The sequence below is a fragment of the Rhinatrema bivittatum genome, chromosome 2 (assembly GCF_901001135.1).
Source record: "Rhinatrema bivittatum chromosome 2, aRhiBiv1.1, whole genome shotgun sequence".
Classification (NCBI taxonomy): Eukaryota; Metazoa; Chordata; class Amphibia; order Gymnophiona; family Rhinatrematidae; genus Rhinatrema; species Rhinatrema bivittatum.
Genome location: NC_042616.1, coordinates 706,156,324 through 706,176,458, shown reverse-complemented (window position 1 = coordinate 706,176,458; position 20,135 = coordinate 706,156,324). Strand labels below are relative to the sequence as shown.

Sequence of the window (20,135 nt, the reverse complement as noted above, 5' to 3'; positions counted from 1 at the left end):
TCATTTTATCAAAGTTTCCCTTTTGAAAATTTAGTATTAGAGCTGTAGATTTACATATTGTCCCCCTTCCAGTCATTAGTTCAAATGATCATATTATAATCACTATTACCAAGTGGCCCCACCACAGTTACCTCTCTCACCAAATCCTGTGTTCCACTAAGAATTAAACCTAAACTAGCTCCCTCTCTCATTGGTTCCTGAACCAATTGCTTCATGAAGCAGTTGTTTATTCCATCCAGGAATTTTATGTCTCTAGCATGTCCTGACATTACTTTTATCCAGTCAATAATGGGGTAATTGAAATCTCCCATTATTACTGCACTGCCAAATTGTTTAGCTTCCCTGATTTCTCAGCATTTCCTCATCTGTCTGATCATTTTGGCCAGATGGATGGCATATACTCCTATCACTATACTCTTACCCAACACATATGGGCTTTCTACAGATATAGATTCTACTGAACATTTAGTCGCTTGTATGATCTTTATTCTGTTGGACTCTATATCCTCCCGGACATAAAGTGTCACACCCCCACCAAGTTCGATCTCTGCAACCCGCCGCTCAAATCCATTCACGGATGCAGACACATCCTCCAGCTTATCAACATTTTTTTAAGGTTGGATTCTAAGGCTTCCAGCACTGAGGTCTTTATTTCTGATAGCGCCACTGCTTTCACTGTGTTTTGTTCCACACTAATGCCCCCAATCACCATTTTAGAGTCCCCCTATTTTGGCTTATCTTTATCCTTCTCCTTTGTCAGCTGAATCGACATGTCCAGATTGCATTCCAAAATACAATAAATGATGCCTTCACCTAGCTGCTCAAGTCTATAAAGATCATAAATTTCACCAGATGGAGGTGAACTGAAGACAGATAGGTCAGAGAAGGAAGAATCACTTCATTCTCCTCTCACATCACCACATGATCTCTTTCTCACTGTTTTAAAAGCAACATGCCAAATGGATAAAATGCTTTTCACACTCCTCACCTTCAGCCAACAGTGAAATAAATTCAACACAGTCATCCTGAGGAAGGTGATTCGTGAATACCTGTGTCCTTTCCAAAATGGTGTGCGAGTTCCGACTGATTCAGGCCTGGTAGGATTGGAGCATAGCATTCTAAATGCCTCTTACCAAAACGGTTCAATATCACAATCATGCCTCAGAGAAACAAAGGCATATTTTTTAGGTTTCTTAGTGCATTTCTGTGCAAATTTGATCACCATAGACTGATGTGGCTATTGGGATTAGTTGAATACCTCAGTCACCTTGATACAATAAACCTTTTAAATTTCCTTTCCTTTAGTCCTGCTACACCAATCCAGATTAGTGTTTTTTTTCTCCCTTCCAGCAGATGGAGGTAGAGAGCACTGTTTTATCTGTGATGTCGCCACAGCTACTTACATGTGGGGCAATCCAGAAAATTTCTTAGTATTCTAATAATAAAGCACTAAACACATCCCAAACATTAACAGGTAATAAACTTACAACAATTTTCAGGCCTTCTGACAGAGCCACCTCTCCATAACAGGAGGTAAATTTAACTTAAAGAGGTAATTTTCAAAAGGTTTTAGGCGCATAAATGCTCTTTTGAAAATTGTTCAATATATGCTTTTACGCATGTAACTCCTTTGGAAATTACCTCCTTACCTTGTACAATTCCTGTGAATAAGCAGTTATCATCATCCATATGATCTAGAAGAAGTATGAACTCTGATATACCATGGGGTCCAGCATCCCAGATAAGGTCCTGGACTAGGGTAGCAGAACTAAAGAAAAGGAAATTAACAGGGAAGAAGTTTCTCCTTCCTCCTCGTTCTACTACACCATTCCATACTAATGGGAAGTAGCAAAGCTCAACTAATCTAGGAAGGAGGAAACAAGGGCCACTGCAAAGGAGTATACATCAGACCCTCCTTAAAAGTCCAGGATCAGGCATTTAGCCAGGTCCACCTTAAAACCGTCACAAGGGAATGCCAGTTGCAGGGTCTTTCCCCTGGGTGAGGGATAAGACACCAGGACACTGAGGGAAAGGGAAACCCCAGATAAAACAAAGAAAAAGCAGGAACTTTGCTAAACGACTTATAGGAGTAAACTGCTGCATTTCTGTTTTTAGCATTGCTGAGGTAAGCAGGCTTGTGTTTTGTTAATTTAGATTGTCATTAATAAAAACTGCAAAAGAGAGTGAGAGTCCTGAATCTGTCCTCTGGCAAGCAAAGACCACTCAAGGTGTCACATATGGTGTCAGTTTGGGATTTCTGCACTAAGTAACTGTACAGGTAGAGACTCATGCAGAAATGAGAAGAAAGGAGAATTGTTTTTTTTCTGATTGGCTCTAAGCCTTGAGCAGGCCAGGGATCTAGCTGCAGCTGCAACCATGAGGTAAATACAGCAGGCCCAAGAGAGTAACCCTGCCTGGATAGAGGAAAAAAAAAAAAGTCAGAGCTGGACAGGCTAGGATGTTTTCTTTTTAATAAAGTAAGGAACTGCTGCAAAATCTCTGTAGTGCCAAAGCTTATTTAACAAATATGAAACTATCAGTGCAGATCCTCACTGAAGGGCATCAGCAACTCTAGAAATGGTTCAGTTTAATCAACAAAAATGCAAAGGATGTGTAATTACACTTTTCTGTTCATAATATTAAAGATGAAATGTGAATGCTGCAGTTTTATTCTATATGCCTGTCACAGAATTTAGACTTGAAAAAACTTCCAGTCCCTCAACACAGTCGTGTTTCACCAAGGGGCTGCGTTGGGAAGAACCAATGACAGAGTTTTCCATCTACAGAGCAAAAGGTTCAAAATTAGAACAGAGGCAAATACAGTTTAAAAAATTTGCAGTTAAATTGTGAAATTTCATACCATTTTTTTTTTAAAAACAATCCTGGTGATTATTTCATTTCAATTTTAACCTCTCCAAAACTATAAGAGGAAGTGCTCAAAAAGATTACAAAATACCCATATTAGCAACTGTTTTGAAGGCTAAAAGATAAGAGTTATGTTACAAACGGCAAAGTGATTCAAACCGTTGTTCATTTCAATTTAACCTCACTAAATCTGCAAAGAGAATAATTTAAAGAGACTAACCTCTATGAACAGATATAGAAAAAGTTGTAAAAGGCAAAAATTATAATGGTAAGAATTACATACCAGCTGGGTATTCATATAATATGAGTGACAGCATTCTCCATAGCAGCAATTCATCTATGGATGCTGAAGTGCAGGCATTTAAACTTAAATACAGAAAACCGTGCCAGAAATGACAACTAGCAAGAAGAAACACGTGATCCAGGATGCTCCAATCAAGTATTGAAATGTACAGTAAAGGTTGCAAGAAAGATAAAAAAGGTTGAAATGAAAATATTTATGTGGTAAAACATGTAAGGTTAAACTGCAGGGAAGATATAATTTGCCGGTCAGAGGGAAGGGGGCATAACAAAGTGCTCCTTTCAATACTGATATGAACAGAAATCAGAGCAGGATTTTAAAAGAGTACCCCTTGACCCTCCCGATTGAGCCGGCGGTACATTCATGTTAAACTAAAAAATTCATTTGTTACCTCAGTCCAGGGCTGTTAGAAAAATAACCACACCAGTCCGAGGGGAGAATAAGCTCAATCACAAAGAATTTAGATTGGAGTGTCATTGTCAAAAGGGGCTTCCTAGCACCCTGACCGCAAACATAACCTATGTTCATTTATGCGTGTTCTTAATTTTGTGCTTTGTCTTCACCATATAAAGCGCATCATGGACACTGGATAACATACATGACCCACAGTAGAAGAACAGCTAGAATAAGATTTAAGTGTGTAGGTTTTGCCTAGTAATCAGTGCGTGAAACTAGTAATTGATAAAGAATGTGTGCACACTGAACAATGATTACACGGAAAATAACCGAACATTGAAGAGTTCAGGTCTGGTGGGGCAAGTTTAAGTTCAGAAGACACAAGAAAGTCTCTAAGATTTTTTTTCCATGCATGAAAGCATAGTGGGGTTATTTGCTAAAGCCTGAGGATGGACCAATATCATTTAATGATAGAACTAGGAAATTTTCTCAAAGAAAGGCAGAATGCACATCAACTGATCAGAGAAATTCTTAGAATGTTGAAGAAAAAGGAAGTTACGGGTTAAATAAAAGCACTCTTTTATATGCCAGCTTGATAACACGAAGTGAATAGCCTCTGGCTTGAAAATTGAGCCGACCAACTGTTGTACTTTTGTAATAAAGTCATTGCGTTGAGGAACATAACCTGCGTAATCTGAAAAATTGGCCTACTGGGATATTATCCCACAGCAGCCGACGGTGGTGACTACTATAATGTAAAAGGGTATTACTATCAGTGGGTTTTCTGTATAAGGTAGTGTAAAAGTAATCAGGACCATTCATGACCAGAATATCCAAAAAGGCTATATGTGACTGATGTAAATGATGCTCAAACTGAAAATTGGGATTGCAGCTATTAAACCAGTCCAAAAAACATGAAGAAATTGCATATATATGCCGGTCCATATAAGAAAAAAAGTCATCAATGTAACCCAACCATAGAGATAAAAATTCTTGATATGCAGAACCATAAACAAAATCAGATTTGAATTTGGCCACAAACATGCAAGCAATGGAGGGAGCCATGGTCACTCCAATTGCTGTGCCTTTGATTTCTTCTTAGAAGTTCCCTAGAAAAGAAAATAATTCTGTATTAGAGCAAAATGAGTTAATGAACTAGAAAAGATATTGGAATGTGTGGGTTAGGTGCTCGTTGCACTAATATTCTACTACTTCTATAGCTTCCTTCTGTGGGATATAGAATACAGTGAAGAAATATCAAGGTGACTAACCAAAAGGGTCCAACCGAAATGGGGTTGCCCTCAAGTAAAGATATTAAGTGACTCAAATCCCTTTCAAAGGATGCACACTGGGAAATAAATGGACGCAAGAATAAATCCACAAATTTGGATAAGGGTTTAAGAGAGATAATGTATAGAAGTTCCAAGAGAATTTCATGGATCAGGATAGCTACCACTTCCTTCAGGACAATCCACAAACTGGAGGACCTCCAGCAATTTGTGTTGGGTGTCCCTCCTCTATGAAGAGTTGAAAAGGAATGGCTTCTGCCATAGCCTTGGCAAAGCCAGTGAAGGAGAGGTCTTCTGGGCAGAGCAACGACTCTATCCGGCGGAGAAGGCTCGGGTGACAGGTTGCCAGAGTCCTCAGAAGAGGACTTCGATGAATCATCCCCCCAGGGATCATATGGTGCATCCTCCTCACTGACATCCCCGAGAGGACGATGAGGGAGGCAGGCGCCCATTCCCCTCGGTAGTGGCATCGAGGTGTTTCTGGGCAATCTCGGTGCTGAAGGCCTCAAGGGCATCAGTGGTGCCAGAAGTAACAAGGGCCCTGAGGGAACCAACGGTCCTGGGACTGCTGATGGCCCAGGTATGGGCTCGGGGAGTGCAGGTGCTTTCGAGGGCCTTGGGCGCGGTTGCGTTTCTTCCTCCTCAGAGGATCCAATAATTGGTATCGCTCTGGAGGGGACCTTGGTCGCCAATGGGGAACCGAAAGAGCCCTGAGCACCAGCTGAGTTGGTAGAATGCCCAACAGGACGTCGAGACGCTGCAGCAGGAGAGTAGCAGTGGAGGCGCTGGCTCCGGCACCAGTATGGGGGCCGGTGCCAGGGGCAGTTCAATGCTCTGGAGGGTTCAGAGCATCGCCTGTTGCACCCTGTGGTTCAACTCCTCCTGAAAGTTCGGCAATGAGAACGCGGACGATGGAAGAGGAGGATGATGAGGCGTCACCAGAGCCTCCATGGGGGGCCAGAGGAGGCTCGGTGGATGGTACCGCACACGATGGGGAACACCTGGGACTTCCGGGTTTGTAAGAGGATGGGGGCTCTTCACCACGAGGTCACTTCGGGGGAGGCTTGACATGAGCCGGTGCTCCTCCGGAATCAACACTGGTCCCATGCGACGACTGCCAGTGCCAGTGCTTCCCGTGGTGCTCAGCCCAGTCCTTCTCCAGCGCCAAGGAAGCAGATGATCCAGATGCCTTGGAATGGTCAGAAGACGGAGAGGGCCGGTCCCAGAGCCCTTCTCTTCGTGAAGAGGGATTGGATGGGACGTAGAGGGCGATGCTGAGTTGGAGGGGTCTCCACAACCCTTCTGTATCGAAGTTCCTGATGCCGGAATCGATGGAGCTGACTTTTTGGCACCAAAAAGCTGATTCATCTTGTCCGGCCAGGAACGTCGGCTGTTGGGGGTCCTCTGAGCACAATTGGGGCTTCCCGACATCATGGCAGAGGATACAGACCTCATGCATATCCATGAGAGACATGGTCCATGGGCACTGGGAGCATTTATGAAAACCGGACAACACCATAAAAATAAGCTGGCGAGTGGCTGATGGCTGGTGGCCATCGGGAGGTGACATGCTCAGGAATCGACCGCAAGGAATAAGAGAAACACCTGCCGAGATGCTGGGGGAACTGATAGCGAAGAGGGACCTTGTGCGGAAGAAAACGGAGAATTCCTTGATGAAACGTTTTTGAAAATTTTTGGAGAGTTTCAAGAACCGCGAGGCGACTGCTTCGCGGAAAGAAAAGAGATTGAAGAAGGACCCTGCTTGCTGTGCGAATAGTGGCATGCTGGGCATGCTCAGTGTGCTAGTCAAAGTTTTCCAAAGCCGGGCTCCATCTGATGATGTCCACCCATCTGGGAGGACTATCCTGCTTGTCCTAGGAGAACTGCATGTCTCCAGCAGGCTTAATAGCACAAAAGGACCGAAGAAAAAGCAAGTTTGCTTACCGTAAACGATGTTTCCATAGATAGCAGGATGAATTAGCCATGCTGTCTGGGAAACACTGCGACCCGAGGTAGGCGGAGTCTCCTCAGCTAGTAACAGAGTTTTGACTCTGTGCGCTGCGCGGTGGTGTTCCCGCACGGTTCCCTCTTCTCCTCAGTTTCTTTACAGCAAAGCGAGAAGGTAAGGTATGTGTGTACTGTAGTTGACTGTCTAGGGAGGAGGGAGGGAACGCATGGCTAATTCATCCTGCTATCCACGGAAACACCGTTTACGGTAATCAAACTTGCTTTTTCCCGTCGATAGTAGGGCTGAATTAGCCATGCTGTCTGAGAGTCCCAAGCTCCCTGGTTGTGTCCATGTAGAATGTTTTTTGTACGTTTGGACAGCAAACTTTGAAGTAGTAGACAGTCTCATAGCTTTTGTGTTATTGATAAGACTGCTGTGCCTAGAGCTGCATCAGAGGTCGTTTGTTGTTGAAGGGAATAGTGACCTGTGAAGGTATGAATGGAGGACCATGTTGCCGCCTTGCAGATATCCAGTAGTGGAACATTGTTTAAGTGGGCAACTGATGCTGCTGTGGCACTTATCTGGTGCGCCTTAGGCTTATCATCAAGTTTTATGGAACGTTTATTGTAGCAAAATAGAATACATTGTGATAACCAACTGGCTATAGTCCTTTTTGAAACGGGTTGGCCCGGGTCATTGGGATTAAATGATAGGAACAGTTGAGAGTGCCTAGAAGTGCAATCAGTCTTGTTTATAGTATGCTAGAGCTCTTTTACAGTCTAGAGTATGTAAAAGTTTCTCTCGGTCATTGGCATGCAGCTTTGGCATAAAAATGGGGAGAGTGATGGTTTGATTTATATGAAAAGCAGAAACCACCTTTGGGAGAAAGGTAGGGTGAGGTCGGAGAGTTACTTTATCATGGTAAAATTCTAGATAAGGGGAGTAGTGAACCAATGCTTGCAGTTCACTGACCCTCCATGCTGATGTAATGGCCACTAGAAACACAGTTTTCCATGTCACATATTTTATGTGGCTGGTGTCCATTGGTTCAAAGGGTGGTAGCATGAGCTGTTCCAATACTACGTTGAGATCCCATGGTACTGGTGTTTTAATTACCGGCGGGCGGAGTCATAACATGCCTTTCATGAATCTAGATATTAATGGATGATTCGATATGGGCAAATCATGATGCTGGTCATGAAACGTTGCAATAGCACTAATGTGTACTCTGACCGAAGTGGTAGCTAAACCTGCTTTGTATAGTGTGTGCAGATACTGTAGTAATTGAGAAGCGGTAGCAGAAAAGGGATTTATGTTCCTAGGATTGCACCAGGAGAGATAGCGATGCCATTTACCTGTATAGTTTCGTTTGGTGGAAGGTTTCCTCGACGCGTATAGAATGTCTTCCACCTCAGTGGGTAAATTAAGGTGAGTCCATACCTGCTGTTCAATCTCCATGCTGTGAGATGAAGCGATTGATTCATCGGGTGAAGAAGAGAGCCCTCTTCCTGTGACAGAAGATGTGGATGGTTTTGAAGTAGTATTGGTGGGTGTATGGAAAGACGGATCAGATACGCATACCATGGTTGTCTTGGCCATGCTGGAGCGATGAGTATCATGTCCGCCACATCTTGTATGCATTTTTGAATTGTCGGAGAAATTAGCGGAATGGGAGGATAAGCATACATCAAGCCTGTTGTCCATGGAATGAGAAAGGCATCGGGGGCCAACCATATGCTGCTGGGATAAATTGAGCAGAAGGTTTGAACTTGTCGGTTGCTTTCTGTAGCGAAGAGATCTATTGATGGAAACCCCCATTTTTAAAAAATGTTTTCTGCTACTTCTGGATTCAGGGTCCACTCGTGTGGATGGAACACTCTGCTTAGAGGATCTGCTGTTATATTGTCTAGGCCCGGAAGGTAAGTTGCTTGGAGGGAGATTTGGAAATTGAGAGTCCAATGAAGTATTCGAAGTGCTTCCTGACACAGTATCCAAAAACCGGACCCTCCTTCCTTGTTTATGTAAAACATTGCCACTTGGTTTTCGGTATACACCATGAGTAACGGATTTGAGTGGAAAAGGTTTGAAGTGCTTTCCATATTGCTCGCAGTTCTAAGAGATTGATCTGGTACCGAGATTCTTGGGGAGTCCAGAGACCTTGTGTCTTTAGGATGCCTAGGTGGGCCCCCCAACCCTTCTTGGACATGTCCGTAGTGAGTGCAAGCTGATGTGGAGGTAGACGGAAGGGGGCTCCCGTTGAAAGGTTGGAAGGAGAGAGCCACCAAAGAATGTCCTCTTTCATTGAGTTGGTAATGCATATCTTGGGGCTGAGTGGTTGTAGAAACTGAGACCACTGCGTCTTTAATCCCCATTGTAAGCGGTGCATGTGAAGTTAGGTGTGGGGAACTACATAGATGGCCGCCGCCATATGCCCCAGAAGTTGAAGGATTTGGCATGCAGATGCTTGACATTTGTTGATTAGGCTGTTTGCTAACGTCACAAGAATGTGCATTCTGTCTGATGGGAGATATGCTTTCTGTTCTATCGTATTTATGAGAGCACCTATAAACTGAAGTATTTGTGTAGGTTGGAGTTTGGATTTTTCGAAGTTGATCAGGAATCCCAACTTTTGAAGGCAATTTATGGTGCGTAATGTGTGCTCCTGGAGAGTGGATGGATTGGAAGCCACTATCAACCAATCGTCCAGGTAAGGAAATATTTGGATCGACATCTGTCTGAGATAAGCCACCACCACTGCTTGGCATTTCGTGAATACCCTAGGGGCTGAAGAAAGACCAAAAAGGAGAACTTTGTATTGGTAATGCGAATTCTGAACTTGAAAACAGAGGTATTGCCAAAAGGAAGGGTGACTTGGAATATGGGAGTAGGCATCCTTCAGGTCGATGGAGCACAGCCAATCGTTGGGTTGTAACAGAGGTAGGATGTTCTTGAGAGAGGTCATCTTGAATTTTTCTCTCTGAATGTGTTGGTTTAGGAGACAGATATCCAGAATAGGACGGAGGCCCCCTGATTTCTTTGGAATAAGGAAATATTGGGAATAGAATCCTTGATTCTGAAGATGAAGAGGGATTGTTTGTTTGGAATACTGCAGGGTCGGGTTGGTTAACTCTGTCCTGAGGGATGTTGTATGAGTGGGTACTGTCCGTATTGAAGATATGTGAGGAAGAGGTGGGATAGATTTGAAATTTAGTTGGCCACCCTCTTTGTTGATGTTGATTACCCATTGGTCTGAGGTAATGGATTCCCAATTGGTGAGGAAGAATCGAAGACGTTCTCCTATGAAATCTGGGGATGGTGGTGGCTGAATCGCACTCAAAAAGACTATGATGGCTGTTTTTGTTGTGCAGCCAGTGCTTGTTTTTGTTGTCTAGGTCTTCCCCTTGTTGCAGCCTGGGGTGTGGACCTGGAAGAAGTATATGGGTGTTGTCTATACTGAGTAAAGGGTCGAGAATATGCCCTTGGGTAATACAGACGGCGGTAAAATGGTTGATATCTCTGTTGATGTTTTTGTGGTTCTACTGTGTAGGTAAGTGATTGTACCACTGCAGATTGCTCCTTGAGACGACATACCATATCTGTAAATTGATCACTAAAAAGATTGTTTCCCACACATGGAATATCTGCTAGTTTTTCATGGACATCTGTTCGAATAGCACTGGCTTTGAGCCATGCAAGACGCCTGGCAGCAATGTACATAGCAGAAGCTCATGATGTCGATTCAAAGGACTCAAAAATCTAGATCTAGAAAGGGTTGTGGGAGAGTGTGTTGTCTTCTGAGATGCAAAGAGGGCGCAATTTCTGCAGAGTTTCAAAAAGGTACTGCGTGGTATAAAATTTGTGATGTTGAATCCTGGAGGTTAACATCGAGGAGTGGTACACCTTCTTTGCAAAGTCATCCAAGCATTTACTTTCTTTAACTGGCGGGGCGGTGGAATGAAGCTTGGAGCATTTTGCTATTGAAAGAGCGGACTCCACGACGACAGATTGATGGGGAAGTTGAGGAGTCTCGTAAATGGATGAATTTCGTATTTTGTATTTTATATCAATCTTTCTGGAAATTGCTATAGTGGAAAAAGGGGTCTTCCAATTTTTTAAAAGAAGATTCTGTAAGACATCATGTGGTGGTAGGGGAGTTGGTTCAGCGGGAGCTTCGAATATCTTTAGAATTCCCATCATTTCAGCCCTTGGGTCTGGTATTTTCCCTGTCAGGATTGGAGGATGGTACCCACCTTTTCAATAAACCTAGCATAGGATAAGTCTTCTGGGGGGAATAAGGTTGCAGTGGTCCCTCTGGGGAATCAGAAGGAAGCACCGTCGAAGAATTAGAGGAAGCAATCGAAATTTGGGAAACCGGGCTGGTAGGTTGAAATTCCGGTTCTGAATAAGGTTCTTGTGGAATAGGAGATGGTGAAGGTGATGGAGGAGTCTGTGAGGGAGACTCAGGAGATAACTGGTTAGCCTGTTCCAAATCTTGAAAGAGAGCGGATAGCGCCTCTGAGATCTTTGACATGGCAGATTCTGCAAGTGTTCCCTACGGAGGAATGTAAATCTTTGACCTTTTTAGTTTTGAAGGAAAATGAGCAGGTAAAGAGTCTACAATTTGAGATGTGGTCTTGGTGATCGGAGTCAAATGATGTCTCTTGGTCAAAGGAGTTTGATGTGTGGAAGACAGTCCTTTGGATTTAGAAGCTGATGACCTTCCGGAGAGAGAGTGGTCACTCGCAATAGATTGTAGTGATGAAGAGGTTTCTGCTGTGGAAAGAAGCTCCAAGTCAATGTCTCTACTGGATGTAGAAGCAGTGGGGGAAACTTCTTGGTGTTTCTTTTTTTGAGACCTTTTCTTAGGAGTAGTCTCTAAAAATAGAGATATTTGGTCTGATGAGGTCTGCCTCGTAGGAACGCCTTTACTGTGCACCGGTTGTCCCCCTTTCTCCTTGGGAGTACGGTTTACTTCATTCGAAATATGATGAAAACTTGCGCCCTGGCTCGAGTCCGATGCTACCTTTTTTGATGAGTCGTGCTTCGAATGTGTGCCCAGCAGTTTAAATGCTCCTTGCTTCGTACCTGCGTCGAATCTGCTCCGTGCGTCGTGGTTGCGCCGTAGAAGCGTGTTGAGTCGTGGAAGCATCATGCTTCCATTGCTTCGACACCGAATGGAGGGGTTCTTTAGGCTTAGAAAGCCTGATACTCTTCGACCATCTCCTTTTCCCTGCGACACACCCTCCAATGTCGGAGCCCCGACTTGTTTTAAGGGTAGGTTCGGCTTATGGGATCCCGATGGGAGATTACGGCGCACTGCAGAGGGTCTACTGATGAAGCCCTTTTTGTAGGGCCTTACCCGACTTTCGCCGGTCCTGGCAATGAGTGGACAGAGGTCAGTGGTGCATAGGGGCCGGTCCGTAGGTGCTCTATCTTCGCTGCCCTGTGCCGCTGGGCCCGGGGAGACATGCGGCCGCAGTCTCTACACGACAATTGGTCGTGTTCCGGGCCTAGGCACAGGTAGCAGTAATTATGTCCATCCGTTAAGGACATAATTTTGCCACATTGGCAATATTTGAATTCAGACAGCTTGGGGAGCCATCTGGGATTCAATTCGATGAAAAATTGAGAAGAAAAAATGATGAAAAATCTTCCGTGAGGAAAAAATCGTGTGAGAAGAAAAAGCTCCTCGTGCGATCGGCTCGTGGAATAAAAGAAACTGAGGAGAAGAGGGAACTGCACGGGAACACCACCTCGCAGCCGCACAGAGTCAAAGCTCTGTTACTAGCTGAGGAGACTCCGCCTACCTCGGGTCACGACGCTTCCCAGACAGCATGGCTAATTCAGCCCTGTTATCAATGGGAAATCTAAAGAACTTTGGGAAAACTCCCCTGAGGGAGGAAGGCCTGAAGGGACAGAAGCTTCAGAGTTCCCATCTCCAACTGGGGATAAACATGGGGACTCCAAAAAAAATGGCTGGGTGATTCAGAGTGTCCTGCAACTAAAATGGCAGCCATTCCCGCCTAAAATACTGATTCCGTAGACTGTGCAGCCCTGATCCCTGAGCAGGAAAAAGAGGACTCAATTCCTATGGCAGCTGGCCCTGCTGATATAGAAGTGGAGGCCTTAGAATTCTCTCCAGGCACTCCTTTGTTTTTGAGGCAAGCACATAAAATCCCTGAAGCGGAAGATGCAAACTTGCAGCCACAAACTGAGTACTGGCGGCCTTTCTCTTTCTCCAACAGGAGTGTGCACGGTCAGATTAGAGTGGTGCTGCAGGAACTCGCCATAAAAGTTAGAGGAACTTACCTCAATGCTAGCAACACTACTCGCAGAAAAGAAACCATCAAGTCGAGTTGCTCTCCTGTTTCCTTTTCATTTATTTATTTATTTATTTAATAAATCTTTAAAGGCAGAGAAGCCAGGAAAGAAAAGAGGGGAGAAAGACTTAGAGGATTCTCTTAATTTTTGTTTTATTTATATCTGCCAACTCAAAGTCTGTATGAAAGGGAAGGGCAGCGAGAACCTAAGAATGAGAAGATGGAACCAAAGGGCAAGGGCAGATAAGAGTGTTGAGAAGAGGCAGGAGCCTAAAGGGGTTGGGAGACATGGAAGAGTAGGAAGAGATAGAAATGGAGGAGTGGGAAAAGATAATGAGGCAGAGGGGGAGATGGAAGACTAGAAGGTTCAAGGGGAGGAGAAAGGTAGAGCAGTGGGAAAGGGCAGGTAGAAGCATACCACTGGGTGAAGGGTTGGAGAAAGAAAAGATGGAAAGTGAAAAATGGTAGTTGTGAAGGAAGAGACATAAAAGAGAAGCATGGAGAAAAGTGATAGGAAGGAGACAGAAGAAATGTCAAAGAAATATACCATTCCTTTCTCTGTATAACATGTTGAATACCAATCTGAATATTAAATGACATGATTCTTGAAAGACAAATTCTATATTGTGAGGACAATTTTCACAGCAAACTATCTGCACTAAAACAGATTAATGCAAAGGGGGAGAATGGGGTGGGGTGGGAGTGAAGGGTTCTTCCACGTGGGATTGATTCTGTAATTGATATGTATAATATTGTTCCACAGATATTTGTTATATGGAAATGTGTTTGTCTGATGAAAAATGAATAAAACACATTTGAACTAAAACAGATTAATGCACTAGATTATCCTGTCTGAAAACTGCCAATCCTTTGCCCTGATGAAAGTACACAGGGGCTTCCACTTTTAGACAGTCTCTAAAGAGTTGTTCCCGAAGACATGTTTAAGTCAGGAATGGAAACAGCAAGTGCACATTAAAAAAAAATAAAAAAAAATAAAGTACATATGATATTTTACCCTCCTTAATTGCCCGCACAAAAAGAGGAGGTGAAAAGTATGCAGGTGCTTTTAAAAAAGCACAAGTAGTTTATGCTAATTTTAAAAGAAAAACTACCTCTGTAATTTATTTTCAGGAGCAGTAGAAAAGCAGTGAGGCTGAGGTTGTTTAAATCTGTTGGTTGTCTTTATGCAGTTATAATGTATACTGCATTCCCCTGCCCCCAAATTTTCTGTCTAGGCTACTTCAGCCCCTCCTCAAGAAGAGAAGAGGCGGCTAGAGCTGCCCCGACTAAAGCCTTTAAAAATTAACCCAAGATCCATTTTTTGAACATTTACCTATTTAGTAATATGTATAAGTCCTCAGCTTTTGCTAGACACCTCTTTCATAGATTTGTTCATACTTCTAGAAGCTGTTTGCAGAACAGACAGGAATGGCTCTTGTACATGCACAGCTGGGGGGCTTGCATTATTTTCATACCCAATTAAGGTAGTTTGAAAAATCTCTGAAAATCACATCTTCTACACAGAGTTAAATAAATGTTATGATGAAGTCCCAAAACTCTACACAAGTTATAAATACCAAAGACATTGTTACAAAAGTTTAAACTGTGTATCTAATTTAACTGCACTATAACCTAGATTAGAAAATTCAACAGTTCAAATACAAAATATGTTCTTGATAACACAGATTACTGTCAATGTTTGTATATGGTACAGAATCCCTATATGTATCATAGGAGTTTGCAGTAAGATGAAGTTCTAAAACATGAACATTTTTAAAGATTGAATTTCTATTACTTTGATGTTATTTGTCCTGAAGTCTCCCACCTGTGACTGAAGTTCATTATAAAGGAAAATAAAGGATAATTTAAAAATAAACATTACAGTTACAGCACTAAAAGAATACAACAGATTCATCTTACTAAAATTCTGGATAAATTTCACAACAATGTTAGTTTCATCAAGAACTGTATTACTTGTTTCATTCATGATCATTCAAAATTATACAGTACCTAATTACAAAAGTTATCCCTATGGGCAAGAAAGCTGGGATTTTTACCAATTCACTGGTATTTATTGACCAAGTATGTAAGAACATAGGAATTCAATCAACCTCTTAATCACGTACACCCTTCTAGTTAAATGTTAGGACTATGGTGCACATACACTATATAAATATAAGTACCAACAGTGCCCTCTATTCACTCAATCAACAGGACGCCTTTTATATGAATGACCTTCATACTAGGCTTCATCGTATAGTAATCAAACTTTTGGACTCAGCCTTTTATATAATCGGTCACATTTATAAAATAGTTCAACTTTTTTTTTTTTAGAAAATTGTTTTTAAATGCAATAATTTCTGTTTTTTAGTTCCAAAGTAACTTTGCACTTATCTTCAAATGTAAATGCTGCATATTTCTCATATATGTGACAGATGATTATATAAAAGGCTAGGTCCAAAAGTTTGAATACTATTCGATGAAGCCTAGTATGAAGGTCATTCATATAAAAGGCATCCTGTGATTGTGTGAATAGAGGGCACTATTGGTACTTATATTTATGTAGAACATAAGAATTGCCATAATGGGTCAGACCGAGGGTCCATCAAGCCCAGCATCCTGTTTCCATTAGTGGTCAATCCAGATCACCAGTATCTGGCAGGATCCCAAACACTCGACAGATCCCATGAACCACAGTGGATCTGGCTGTATATCACTTGACTTTCAAAGTAAAAATAACTCCAGAACAAGGGGCCATGATATCAGCTGGACAGTAATAGAAAGCAGAGCTGCTTACCTGTGATAGGTGCTCTCCAAGGACAGTAGGATGTTAGTCCTCACACATGGGCGACAACATCGGATGCAGTCTGGCACGGAACTTTGATCTCAAAGAATCTAAAACTTTCAAACATGCCCTATTGAGCATGTGCAGCTGTGGTCATCACCGTGCCCCCTAGGCAGAGTCCCTCTGTCCATAATAATGCTAAATAATCAACAAGCAAAGAAGCAGAACACCTCACTAATGCAATCAAAAACAAACAAAGAGAGGGAAAAGGATCAACAGTCCAATCCACAAAACTTCAACTAATTAATGGCAAATGACAATACAATAAAGATCTTTGCTTTGGAATTTCAATCCGCGGCCTCTCGCCTCGCAATGGGCCGCAAGCCTTAATCAGCTTACAAAGCAGAATTTAATATTTAATCATTTGTCGTCATATTGCTCATATCAGTACTAAACTTTATTCTAATCTCTTAATTTTTTGCCACAATTTTATTTTTCTACAATCGAAACATGATTCATGTCGGGAATGATTCAATTGATATTTCACACAGCATGGGCTAAGTATTCCTCTCTCTAAATTTTGGAGTTAAAAATTTTTTTCTCAATTTTTAATGTTGGTGGGAAGAATAGCTTTTGTTTCACATTTATACCTTTTTTAGGGAAGTTTGGAAATAAAATTGTGGCAAAAAATTAAGAGATTAGAATAAAGTTTAGTACTGATATGAGCAATATGACAATAAATGATTAAATATTAAATTCTGCTTTGTAAGCTGATTAAGGCTTGCGGCCCATTGCGAGGCGAGAGGCCGCGGATTGAAATTCCAAAGCAAAGATCTTTATGATATTGTCATTTGCCATTAATTAGTTGAAGTTTTGTGGATTGGACTGTTGATCCTTTTCCCTCTCTTTGTTCATAATAATGCTAATACATGGAGAAACCAAATCCCAAGGGAGGTGGGTGGGTTTCGTGAGGACTAACATCCTGTTGTCCTTGGAGAACACCTGTTACAGGTAATCAACTCTTTCTTCAAGGACAAGCAGGATGGTAGTCCTCACACATGGGCGATTCCCTAGCTAGAGGCTGTCCGACCAGGACAAAGTGGGAAACCACACAGTGCAGAAGCACTACCGGTCTTCCCATTTGCCTGAGGCAGTCGACCCACAAGGGGTCCACGCGGGACAAGAGCTGGGTTCTACAAAGAAAAGCATAGTAATGACAGACACAAAACCCTCATGCATAGTAGGGGCGCCTAAGTCTGAGGAGTGATGCGAGTGCGAGCAGAAGTATACTCCGCATCACAGAAAACATTACAAGCAGCGTTTCAGATCAGTAACCCTAACAATGAAGTAAGCCTAGAACCTCCTGGGTACAGGAAAAAGCCTTGAGTTGTAAACAAGAGAAGGACTCTTGGATGAAGACCACACAGTTTCCTTCGGTGTAGGAAGACAACCAAAAACCCAACTGGGGCCTAAGAACTCCCCAGAAAGAAACTGCGGTCCACTGACTCCAAAGGACAAAATGTCTCTGTGGAAGTGTGCCAATGTGTGACTGATAGGCACAATGGGCAGAAAAACCCAAGCAACGCAGGGAGAATAATCAGCAACAATGCAGGGCCTGAGACAGACCCTATATGCTGAAGCCCTAGATCTAGTTGACCATGGAGGACAGTGGCAAGAATTTCAGAGGATGAACAGCAACTCCTGAATAGATAGCTAGCCCAACTCCCAAGCAGGGAGAAACATTAGGCCTGAAGCTCACCCACACTGCACCCTGGCAAGAGCAGGGCCATCCATTCTGTCTACAGGAACATTCAGGTAAGCAGGAAGGCACTTTGGGCGACCTAGTGAAGAGAGAAAGCAAAAGGCAGTATTGGCCAGAGCCTGGTGAAAATATAGGGAAAAAACATGGTGTATCCTTCCCTGCAGATATACACTAAAATATACCTTGAATGCCTTAGCTTTTTCTCCCCCCCCCCCCCCCCCAACATTCCAAGTGGAAGTCAGAGGGAGCGAGAACACAAGGAGGCAGACTGCTGGACTACCAGGGTAAGCACAAGTTGCTAGACAGCATATCGCAACCCAAAGAGAATAACTCACTGCCGATTCCAGTAGAGCATTACCCACCAAGACAGAGCCCTCAGCCTGCTTGGAACAGCTGTAACTGAGGGCAAATTCCCCAGGGAAGAAATCCAGAATTACTCCACTAAGAGATAGGAAGCCAGGTTACCACAAGTCCTGTCAAACAGGATTTCTTCATTGGCCTGGAAACCTGAAGGGCACGGCCAGGGTGATCTTGGAACAGATTGCCAAGCACCTAGCAAAGGTATTAATACCCCAGCCATGAGAGCAAAAACGTCCCCCAAGGAAGCAAGAGGTTCAGTAATAGAACAATCTTTACATGAACCAGGACTCCCCTGTCTGCAGACAGGGTTCTCTCTAAAGAGGGGAAGTATAGCCTGTAAGCCACTACAACCAAGAGAGCACATTTGTTGCGGGGTCTCTCGTCCTCCGACTCCCTTAAGCCATGGATATGGAGAGAGGTTGAAAAGCATACTCGCCAATTAGATGGACTAGAACCTTCCTCACTGAGACAGCATCCTACAGGCGAAAATGACTGGCTATAACGGCCCATTGAGCTCAGCAGGCATCAAGGTGACTCCTGAATGGGAGAAACCCTTGAGGTTCACCTGGGAGCTACCCAGGAGAGGCTCCTTCGCGAAATAGACCTGCTGGGCCTAGAACGACCGAAGGAGAGCACTACCGCTCGACCAGCTCTCTGTGCTCATGAGGAAACAGAGAGCAATTGCCAGTAGAAGTGGTGACATCCCTTCTCTGGGAACGGAAAACGAGGGACACCCCTTGTAGGGATGGATAATCTGTCGTCCAGAGGGGAACCCATAAGGGTTGCTCAGGATCCCGGTCAAATCTCCCCTCCTTGGAGGTAGAGAAGAAATGTGAACAGAGGCTTCCCAATCCCAAAAACCTTTCAACTCTCCTGAGGAGAGTTGAGATACAATTACTGAAGTTCAGAAGCAACCAATACACCACTGGCAACTATTCTCAGAAGAGTGGTTACAGTAATCAATGGAGGAGCTCCAGCAAAAAATGGTCCAATGATTGCCTCTCCTGTTCCTTGGCCCTGGATCCCCAGATGTGCTGGTTCAAGAATCGAGACTTCGGTTCAGATATAAACATGCCAGGGATAGAACCTCAGGGGCTTCCCCACAAAAGGGGTTCGTGACATGGGAGGGGTAGAGAAACATATTCCTCTTCTGAGGGAGGAGAGGACTCCCAATACTATCTTCCCAGTGTCCACTCCTCTTAGGAATTGATCAGGGACACAGTCCTAGATCAGTCCTGTGGCTGTGGTGTATAACTTGTTGTGCTCGCCACAAGGGAAACACACACACACACCCATACGGTAGAGGGCAACTGAAAAAAAAAAGCTCTTCGCTGTGAAAACACGGTAACCAGTACTCATACAGTGGTATCCACTTGATGGAGTAGATGGCTATGCACTGCCAAAAGGCAAATAACAGTGTGTAATGATGCCTTCCCCGCCAGTGCTTCCCAGCACTTCGTGATGCAGAACTGATGAGGCGAGGAGGCGGAGACCATGACATGACAATGGCAGAACCCTGGCTTGGCAGAAACTGCACAGACAGGGAGAACGCTGCTTGTCACCGTCTGAGGCACTATACTCGACCACACGTGCTGCTCTTCACTATCACAGTAACTCACAGTGGTTGTGAACAGGAACAGCGTGACAATGGTGCCCCCAGGACCACTATTGTACTGAACATGGAATGGTGGAGGATGGCGTTCCATGGCATCACTCTGAGAATGCTCCAAGAGGCTGGACACAGCCCTTGAAACTGCATCGTAAATGGCTCACCTTCATTTTCTTCAATGAACGACAGCAGCAAAATCCATGGCTATTGACTGTGCCCATGGAGCTCTGCGGCATCTGACCACATCCACTGATGCCCACAGTGGTGACGGTGACCGGGCCCATAGCGCTATTGTGTGTACAAATGAAGGGTCACATCAAGGGTACCGAAAGATGCGGCATCCAGAGCTTCAATGGCGCTTGACCAAATCAGGATCAGATCGACTGTATATAGCACAATCCCCGGCACCGCAGGCACCCACGAACTTCGACTGCCCGGTGGCACCTGACAGAGCACCCAGTGCCCAAAGGCATCAATGGAACGGCAGTACCAAGGATGCT

General features: G+C 43.7%; 1 protein-coding gene across 6 annotated transcripts in view; it reads right to left on the bottom strand.

Moving 5' to 3' along the window:
- The window catches only part of FAM92A (family with sequence similarity 92 member A), a 393,124-nt gene that overhangs the window by 198,146 nt on the left and 174,843 nt on the right, over positions 1-20,135 (bottom strand). For 4 of the 6 annotated variants that reach the window (XM_029591684.1, XM_029591681.1, XM_029591686.1 and 1 more), the window contains one exon: positions 14,915-14,950. In XM_029591684.1, the coding sequence (XP_029447544.1) occupies positions 14,915-14,950 (36 nt within the window). The remainder of the gene's footprint in view (positions 1-14,914; positions 14,951-20,135) is intronic. The other 2 variants (XM_029591683.1, XM_029591682.1) reach the window with 2 other exon arrangements.